Source organism: Nematolebias whitei, chromosome 7 (genome assembly GCF_014905685.2).
Source record: "Nematolebias whitei isolate Nwh7 chromosome 7, NemWhi1, whole genome shotgun sequence".
NCBI classification, from domain to species: domain Eukaryota; kingdom Metazoa; phylum Chordata; class Actinopteri; order Cyprinodontiformes; family Rivulidae; genus Nematolebias; species Nematolebias whitei.
This window is the reverse complement of record NC_056504.1, coordinates 35,641,512-35,651,784: the sequence shown is the minus strand read 5'-3', so window position 1 is coordinate 35,651,784 and position 10,273 is coordinate 35,641,512. Positions and strand designations below refer to the sequence as shown.

Sequence of the window (10,273 nt, the reverse complement as noted above, 5' to 3'; positions counted from 1 at the left end):
GGGGGGGGATAGTTACTTAAATTAAAAACAAACAACTATGCACTATGCAGACCTTTGCAATTTTTTTAACTGTGGAAAAAATATAGAAATAAAGTAAAAAGTTATAGTGAGTATTTGTAAAAGAAATGAAAGGAAAACAGCTCAAACTATTGTTTTTTTTTTTTAAAACAACCAATAAAATTCAGTTTTGTGTTCGTTTTGGTCGAAACTTGAAAGAGCCGCCACAGATTGCAGACCCCTGTGCTTGTGTTCTGCAGTCTATACATATAAATCACTTACATGTTTGTTAAATGTGTGCTGCATTCATTCAAAAAATTAAAACACAAACAAGTTAAAGCTATTAAAAGTCGCAGTATTACTCAGGTAATTGTTTATTCTGGTTAATCAGAGTCAGTCAGAGCAGCTCCAGCAGGAGGGGCTGCTGGTTCAGCTCAGCATCCTCCAGTCCCCGCCTGCTTCTCTCTGCCCGCCTTCACTTCACATCTCTCTCACCTGCACTGCCTCTCCTCCAACAGCATCTCCCCCACTTCCCTCCAGCTTCCTGAGGCTTTCGCAGTTCAGAGAGTTCTGTCCGCTCAAAGAGTGTCTCGACGCGTTCAAAGATGCTGGCTTGTACAGAGATGATCACCATGTGCCTGCAGTCAGCCAAGCAGAAGCATCTCCAGGCTCAGCAGCAGCAGCAGACGCTGCACGGCCCCAGGCAGGGGCTCAACATCTTTCATGATGTGAGTAGAACTGTTTTCTCACTCATTGTCAAAAGTGGTAGTTGTTGCACAATTTATTACTCATCTGAGAATACTGACTGCAAGACAGAAAAACTGAGCAGAAGTCACTCACAATGTGCAGTTTCATGACTAGTCTACTGGTATTCATTTTTTTTTTTAATGTTGATCCTTGTTATTGTCTTTATTTTGCCTGAGTGTGTGTAGTGGGGGGGGGGGGGCTGCAGCTGCAGTCCCTGCATGATAAATTAAGCTCTCAGTCGGACACGTTCAAGGGCTGTTGGGGGGGCTTCTTCTTTTTTGGCACTCTCACTTCTGCTGCCTCTAAATCTGTACCCAATAACACATTCAACCACAACAAGTTTATTAATAAACTACTTTGATATCTGTTTTTATTATTAAAGCTAACAGACATTTTAGCCACTGATTATTCTCTGAAAAAAAAGTTCTGAATTATTTATTTTCCTGTCATTAAACTACACACACACACACCAGCCCCAAATGATGCTTTTAAACAAATAACAGCCCGATTAACCTGCGTTGCTGCCATAGAAACCGTCCATCTTGTCGAAGGGTTGCAGACCAGTGATGTTTCCAGGTCTGAGCTCTCACCAGCTGACAGTTTAGCGTCTCATCTGTCACTTAGACCTGACGGCTTCTAAAAATGGACAATACTTTTGCAGACGCGTCAGTCCCTGTGAACAGGCTAGGTGACATCAAGTTCTCAGTTTAAAGGTTTTCTGCTGATGGATCAGAAACAGGCTCTGTTTAATGTATCCTTGCTCAATGCACTGTGATTGTCGAAAAACAGCTTGTGGTGGAGATAATAGAATCTAAATGTCCTTTTTTTGTGTGTGAAATAAGAAACTTTCTCAGTTTATCTACTCTTTTTCACCTTATTTATTCTTACCTTTTTATTTGTATCATCCAGTGTTCTTTGGTGAGGGAGAACAATGTGCCTATAGATATGTTTCTGCTTGCAGGAAGCCCAATTATTTCACTGGGACAGCTGGTAGATTTTGATTTGGTCTTTAAAGCAGATTGTGCTGTTGCAGAATTTGTATCAGGCCCCACATAGTGAAACAGACAGAAGAAAGTCCGCTGGTTGTGCCCTAAAATAAATTGGTTCATATGGGTTTAGAGTAAAAAATGTACAGGATTTCAGTGATGGTGAATTATTATAAGGTAATGGTTATAAGTACATCTGTTTACATACTTCAGAGTTGTTTCAACCACAAGACATCCCTTTATTAAATGAAATGGGAAGCTATTTCAATCACCACTTTGTTTCTTTGTATGCAAAAAACATAGCAGGCCCAAATTACTGGGCGATTAGTGCATCAGCAGGTCTATAGTGAGTCCTAATTACACTCTAATGAGCTATCACTAATGTCAGAAGGGTAAAGATTATAACAACTCAGATCATGCAATGCCTCAAAATGCCCTGCTTGAAGGCCGAGAACAATAATAGATTAGATTATAGTTTCCTATAATCGTTTATTAATTGTGTTTATTTTATACACCTTCAGATTGTGAGGTTTTGTAAAGTACCAATCTAATTTTTGTTGTTTCCCCCTATTTGTCTCTCACATTCCCCTCCTTGTGTTCATGTTTCCTGGAAAAAGGGAAAATATAAAATTTTGTGATTCTCAGAGATTTATTGGGAATATAGTGTTCGTAGAAACCTCATCACAATCTGACATTTCACTCCGATTTCCTCACCTTCGAAGCCCCGTACGAAGTCAGCAGAGCCTGAGAGAAGCCACGGTCTTAATTCCTTCCACCGTGACATCAGAGCAGCATCACTCTGGGAAGCAGATCTGACCTTTTCTGGGCTTGCTGTAAATGATGCATTATCGTCTCCTGTCACCAGAGAGCCCAAAGACACAGCCAAACTACTAACAATTTTAAAGCCACCTGTTCTCCATTTAATTGAGGGATGGAGGTAGGTGAGATGGGTTACACTGCCAAAAAGACAAGAACGATCTACTGGCAGACATTAGGTTATAACAAATGGGCTGATGACGGGACCTAATGACCTATATAGGACAGGGCTATTCAACTGGTGGCCCACGGGCCATTTTCGGCCCGCGGGTGACTTCAATTCGGCCCACCAATGACTTCATAAAAAAAAAAAAAAAAAATTGTATTTATTTATTTATTTTTTATTTATTTATTTATTTATTTTTTGTTTGTTTTGTTTCTGGGTTTGGGTTCCGTTTATTGCATGTATGATTCAATGCAATAAAACAAACAAAATTTAAAAAAGGTAACAGATCATTGTAAAACTTGGTTTATTTACATAATTACTCATTTCCTTTAATTAATTGTTAAAATTGAATAGTTTTCATTTGATACTATTTCTATCTTAAATTGTGATTCTTGACCTGCCATTGTGTATCTGTTCCTACCAAAACCAGCCAGTCAAAGCAGATGGCTGCTTGTCCTGAGCCTGGTTCTGCTAAAAGGTTTCTTCCTCATGAGGGAGTGTTTCCTTTCCACCGTCGCCTTCGTGCTTGCTCAAGATGAGTCTGCGATGGAGTTAAATGCAAAGCGGTGTGTTCCTCAGATAAATAGCGTTAAATTAGTATTTTTATATATGAATGTTTCTGTTCAGTTCCCTGAGATGACTTCTGTTGTGACTTGGCGCTTTATAAAAAAACTGAATTGAATTGAAATAATGACTTTAATCGCTGGATGTCCATCCCCTGAGCTGCTGGCTTTCAGAAACTGCCCCCCTGAGCAGTTTTGTTGAATAGCCCTGTTATACGATACCTTTTAAAAAGTATAAAATGAATTTCAGAATTGTGTATTAATCAAAGAGGAATGACTACGGCCCACTATCATACGTTAAACATCAACATTAACTCATTTACTCATCAGTCATGTTTGAGTTTAAACTGATGAGTCAGAAGCAAAAGTTGTGTTGTGATGAGGTTTCAAATGTCCTGGCTCTTGTTATAAGTCAGGTTTGAAGTAACAGAAAGGCAGAACTTAACAGACAGCAGAAGTGCAGACCTTGAGCTCGTTGGCCTATGGAGATGGAAGGTAAGGGTCAGACTCTGCAGTCATTAGTAACCTGCATGGCAGCTTGGACAAACATGCCAAGTGTGACGCTGCCTAACAAAACTGAGGGAGGAAAACAGGATCAATGGCAACGCACGTGTCAGATTCACTGTGTTGTCAAGTCAAATGTTAAACCTCTGGAAAACACAGTTATGCATGTTTATCTCAGGCTAATTGGGGCACGAAATCAATGGTGCAGAACAAATGTGAGAATGCGCCGAGGGAAGATGAAGGATTGAATACTGCCGAACCAAAACGAAACGCAGGTGGAATGAATAAGAAACTGGAAGCAGCTGAGGTGTGTCTGACACGTCGCAGAGCACAAAGGAAGTAGACGGTGGGTGTTTCTAGTAAAATGAAACAAATGAAATACATTTCTAAGACCAGAAAGTAGGCAACAGTTCTTCTCAAGGCTTTAGCAGCTGCCCAACACTGATTATTTGTTCAGTCCTGAGCCATATTGTAGATTTTTTTCAACCAATAAACTGCTTTCAAGGTGTCGGTGACTCATCCATGCTGTAGATAGTCTGTTGAGTTATGCTGATATGTGTCTGGCAAGTTCATTGTCTTCAGTCTTTAAAAAGCCTCAATGATTCAGCCGCTGCTATTTGTGACTGTGAATGTTTAAATATATTATAAAATGAGATTTAACAATGTTTTTGTTTACATGCCTCGCTGTCCTCTAACTATGGAGCTCATTGTAATTTTAAATAATACTTTATTTTGATTATATTATATGCATAAATTGGTTGTAGGCTACTCCCATTCTGCTTTTGGAAACTCTAGGAACCGCGAGTAAGCCTGCAGTCTGCGAGTGAATTGCTTTGTTGGGGAAATATGGAACGATCTCGAATATGAGATGGAGCTAGGTTGTTGAGGACTTTGTAGGTTAGAATAAGAGTTTGAATTAAATAATTTTTCTTCAATTTTGACTTAAATTCCCTCCAATAAAGCTATCATATTTGTTCTCGTACACAATACTTAATTACTTGCAAAACCTTCAAAACAAAAGGAAGCTTCTATCTGATGTGGATGCAGCTGCCTCATTTTGGAGCAGAAAAAGCTATTCAAGCTTAAAACTGGTGAATTGATTTTGAAGACAACAAGTTGCTTTTAGTAAGAAGACATAGTCAGACAATCCTTGTAAAGCAGCTGTGTGTTCCAAGAAGAAACTGAAATTAAAAATTTCAATAAGATATAAAATGCAATGCCCATAATGTGAGTAAGATATAAACATTATCCTAATTGAATTATTGTTTAGTGTGATCTACTTTAAGGGATCAGAAAATTCAAGTTTATGTGGTGGTGTTTTATAGTTCAAATCCATTACAGAATAATTTGAGCATGTAAACATAATTTTTCAGTATGTTTTCAATGACTCTGGAAAATATTTGTGCATATGGCCAAAACAAGAACTTATCCCATGCATTTAAATCACTGTCACTGGGTTAAATCAAATTGATAAAAATACAGTAAACACTTTAATATTGGGGTTCAATAATTCTTGTAGATGTGTGTTCATTCACACTCCATCTGGCCCTGCAACTCTAAATAAAACCCCATAACTAATTAGCCTAAGGGTGGCATTTTGACACCTTTTGTAGTGTTTAGGCAGCCATACTGTGGCCAATAAATTAACTGTCTTCAATTTTTTAATGCCAAAACAAAGATAGAAGTCACATTTATTGGCACGATCATGCAACAAACTGACTTGCCTGCACAGAAACAAAAAGCCTGATGTGTAAAAGAAGCAAAACACTGATCTCTTTGAAACAACTTCATGTTTTAAGTGCCTACAAATGGTACACTTATTTAAATTCCTTACTCTTAAATCCATGTGTAAAATCCAGACTGAACGTATTAGAAATAGCACTGATCCATTCTCTGTTCGGCATGGCTGAGTCGTTTATTGTTATTTGAGGAGGTCAGTTTGTTAAAATGGTTATTTGTCTTAATGTCTGAAAGACCTTCTTCTGTAATGAAAGTGCACTGACCCGAAGGTTTTATACATTTTGCTAATTAAAAGCTTTGCACCATTTGGAGCTCAGAGACCAACTCAAATGCAGTAAACAGTCTTTCACAGTCTGTATTCTTTGCAACTTTGTTTTGAACACGAGCTAACCTGAAGATGTGTATAGCTTGGAAAAAAAAAAGCTCTAAATGTGTCAGGTAACAGTGGGATCTGTCTAGTAAAGTTTATAGTTTAGTGACAGAACAGCAGCTCACAGCAAGGTCATTCCCAATAAAGGTTTTATTTAAAGCAGACAATTTGTTATATCACAGCAGAAAAAAAAAACTGATGTGATTAGTAGAACCTTAATAGCTTCATTGAATTTGTTTGGAACGACTGATGAGACAATGGGCATGCCTGGCTCCAGAGCTATCATTCAACCATGTGCTTAAATAAAAATTGTCTTTGGAACCGCATGAGGGGTGGGTGTGGAGTTTGCATTTACAGTTCAGTCAGAGCCCCCTGCCAGAGGAGCCAGTTAGCTGCAACACAAGCAGATAGCAGTGCTGCAGGGGCTACTGGAGTCCCCATCACTTGTTCCCGTGGCAACAAACACTCTGTCATATTAAATCTTTAATATAGTGTGAACAACTATGCAAACACAACATAAAATGTTTCCACTAAATAAACTACACTGGCACACATTTTAAAGCTGTATTATACTGCATCTACGGTCTCAACACAAATTAAACTGCAAGTGAGAACATCTCAAATCAGCTGCTTGAATTAATTCAGTTCAGTTTATTCATAGCGCCAAGTCACAACAGAAGTCATCTCAGGACACTGAACAGAAGTATTCATATAATGTACATAAAAAGCAAGTTAATAACATTTATCTGAGGAGAAGACTGCTTTGAGTTTAACTTCCTCACAGAACTCTCATCTTGAGCAAGCATGAAGGTGACAGTGGAAAGGAAAAACTCATGAGGAAGAAACCTTTAGCAGAACCAGGTTCAGGACATGTGGCCATCTTTTTCATTCATTCAACCTTTACTTATACAGGTTAGACTTACTGAGCCTCAGGGACTCATTTACATGAGACCTGATTTTTTTCAAAGAGTGATGACAACAGTGGATAACAACGACAACAACAGATAGTCATAAAAGAAGCATACAAATTATTATTATTTATTTTACAAATTAAAATAAAATGGCAACCAAAAGGACAGTCAAAAGGGAAAAGTAGCAAAAAAAAAATCCAGCTAGATTATAAGGCGGTGTAGAAAAATCTGCTTTGGCCACTGGGTTTGAGGGGAACAGGAAGTAATAACAGATACACAATGGCAGGTTGAGAATCACATGTTAAGATAGAAATAATATCAAATGAAAACTATTCAATTGTAACAATTAATTTTAAAAAATGAAGTCAGTTTTTCCTCCAGTAGTCTAAGCCTATGCTAGCTATAGGATTTATCATAAAGGAAAGTCTTAAACCCAGTCTTAAAACTGAACAGTAGCTATGTTTACATGTACATAAGTAGATTAAACAGCCATTCAGAATAAAAATGTATCGTGTAAACGCCCCATTCGGATTTTTCTGAGCTGATTCAGCTCGATCCGAATGAATTTGTAATCAGAATGAAACTGGTGGTTTATACCGATTCATAATCCGAACTGTGTGCATGTAAACACTTAATCTGATCATTTGATTCCGATTGTGGAAAACTGACCTGACTGCACATGTGCGACCCATCAACCTCAGGTGTTTCCGCCTGGATAGATGCTAATATGTCAGGGAAGCAAAACAGGTCGGTGAGTGACAACATTTCTACTAGAAACTTTGAAATAGCTCAAAATGATCTGTATTACATGGAGCTCAGTCAGGGAGTGCAGTAACGTCTCCACCGTTATTAAAACCTGTCGCGGGCCCAATTTGGGCGCTCATGTTTGTTTACGTTCATCCCCGAAGTAGAACTTCTTCTTTGGTGGTTTTGTAAAGGAGGGTTTACCACTCTGCGCATGTCAGTACTTCAGAATAAAAGCCCGCTGCATGTAAATGCTCGTTGTGAACGGATTGTACCCATGTAAACAGTACATTCAAATAATCTGAAAACATTTCAATCTGATCAAAGAATTGTGCGCATGTAAATATAACTATATGGGGAGTGGTGGCGCAGAGGTTAGAGAGGTGGGCTTGTGATCCAAAGATCGCCGGTTCATGCCCCGGCCCCGACAACATCAAAATTGTGGGTGGGGTAGGTGAAACACCCACACTTGCCCCCACCCTCATTCGCCCCACTCTGGGCCCATGAGCAAGGCCCTTAACCCCCACCATGTGCTCCCTAAACAGGTCTCTCTTGAAAATGAGTTCGCGTGGCTCAATGAGACTAACCTGTATAAATAAAGGCTAAATGAAAAAAAAAAAAAAAATATATAGTTATGTCAGCCCTACGGACAGAAACTGGAAGTTGGTTCCACAAGGGATGAGCCTGATAACTTAAAGATCTTCCTATTCTGCTTTTAGACACCCTAGGAAACACAAGTAAGCCTGCAGTCTGAGAGCAAAGTGCTCTGTTAGAAAAAATATGGAACAGTAAGAGCTCAAATATAAGATGGAACTATAAGTTGTCGAGAGCTTTGTAGATTATAAGTAAGATTTTGAATTTAATTCTGGATTTGACAGGGAACCATTGGAGAGAAGATGATCTCTCTTACAAACTCTCATTAAAACTCTGGCTGCAGCATTCAGGATCAACTGAAGGTTTATGTTGGTAAAATATTAGTTGTTTTTTTTTTGTTTTTGTTGACAGAAACACCTGCAGGATAACGGAAATTTTATTCCTTTGATGCAATTTATCCTTGTGCTGATTTTGTATTGACTGTTTACATCAAAAGTTATACTTGTTTAGGTTTTTTTTTAAATCATCTGGAATCTGTTCATTATTGTCACATTTCTTATAGGGCACCTTATGACCATTCTGACATATCAGTAACATGTCACAGCTCAGTTTGTACCTGCTTGTTCCAAGATTTATTTTTATTAAGTAAAACGGTCTCCTCCTCTTTTTCTTCTTGCAGATTTTTCGCAGAGCAGACAAAAATGGTGAGTGAAAATGTTTGCAGATCGTTAAATTGTCACAATATTAGTTGTTGTTCCTCCACATTCTCCACTTGTTAAAGAGCCTGAATATGTGTGTGTGTGTGTGTGTGTGTGGGGGGGGGGGGGGGGGAGGCTAGCAATTTGCATGAAAGGCACTTCCAGTGAAACTCCCTTGCCTTCCATACTTAAAATGTATTTTAGTCTAATTAAAATAAAGTTGATATTCTGGATAAGAGCCAAGACTGGAACAACCTGTCACACAAATAAAAAAAAAATAAAAAAAACTCCCTACAGAGTAAATAACCAATTAATGCAAGGCAGTAGCACAAGCAAAGCAGCAGTTATGTTTTGTCTTGCAAGAATTTTATTTCTTAATGGCAAAAAGAAAAAAAAAATATATATATATATAATGTTATTCACAGTTATTTTTGTATACACATCTTTTTGTTGAACTTCAGAACAGAAAACAGTAAAAAAACCTCTAGACACCATGTTTGACTTGTCAAATCTATATGGCTACATAAAAGCAGAAATTACAATGATGTCAAAATATGTTGCCGTTGTTAGTAAAAGTTACTCTTAATATTTTCAATATCATACTTTTACTTTGATTACACAAAACAGCCGTTTTTAGCTAAGTCTACTACAAATTTGGGGAGTGGTGGCGCAGAGGTTGGAGAGGTGGGCCTGTGATCAGAAGATCGCCGGTTCACGCCCCGGCCCTGACAATATAAAAAAAAAATAATAATAATTCAAAACTATGTTGTACAGTTTGCTGCCATCTCTGAACCTGGTGGATTATTCATGAGCAACATGACATTAATGAAGTCGTGAAAAGGCTTTCACTGCAGCTTTTAGAAGGTATTAATCACACAAAACTGAAGCATACCAAGGTTTCGTTATGGGTGCCCATTTGTCTCAGTAATCCGGGGAAATCTTTCACCGCTTTGCATCATGTCGTTGATGTTAAATGCATTGAGGGAAGTCCCCCCCCCCCCCCCTTTTTTTAATCTGAAATACAATGCCTCTTTTTATTTTATTTTACAAGTTGTTTATTGAGAGATAAGCTCATCAAGAAGGCCAGCTCTGTGCTTGAATGCCCCATTGACCCAGTGCAGGTGGTGGGAAACAGAAGGACTCCAGCTAAAAAAACATCATTGTTGGACAACGTCTCCCACTCCATGCATGAAGTTGTTGCTGAATTGGAGCTCGTTCAGTGACAGATTACTGTATCCTAAATGCACAAAGGAGCGTTACCACAGGTCCTTAATCCCAGCGGCTGTTTGACTCTATAACCATCACTGCACCCAACAAAATCAATAAGTATTAAATACTTGCTGAAGTTTGCACAATCACCCATTCTACCTATAAACTGTACTGTCAATAGTCTGTCCTTCTTCTTGGTGGTTTTTCCTCCTTTAACAAGTGGGGCGC

At 38.5% G+C, this 10,273-nt stretch overlaps 1 protein-coding gene across 1 annotated transcript in view; it reads left to right on the top strand.

The window, feature by feature from the left end:
* The first annotated feature begins 531 nt into the window (after nucleotides 1-531).
* necab3 (N-terminal EF-hand calcium binding protein 3) overlaps nucleotides 532-10,273 on the top strand; it is a 55,688-nt gene continuing 45,946 nt past the window's right edge. Inside the window, exons 1-2 of the mRNA XM_037679823.1 lie at nucleotides 532-725; nucleotides 8,818-8,842. Coding sequence (XP_037535751.1) covers nucleotides 603-725; nucleotides 8,818-8,842 — 148 coding nt within the window. The 5' untranslated portion in view covers nucleotides 532-602. The remainder of the gene's footprint in view (nucleotides 726-8,817; nucleotides 8,843-10,273) is intronic.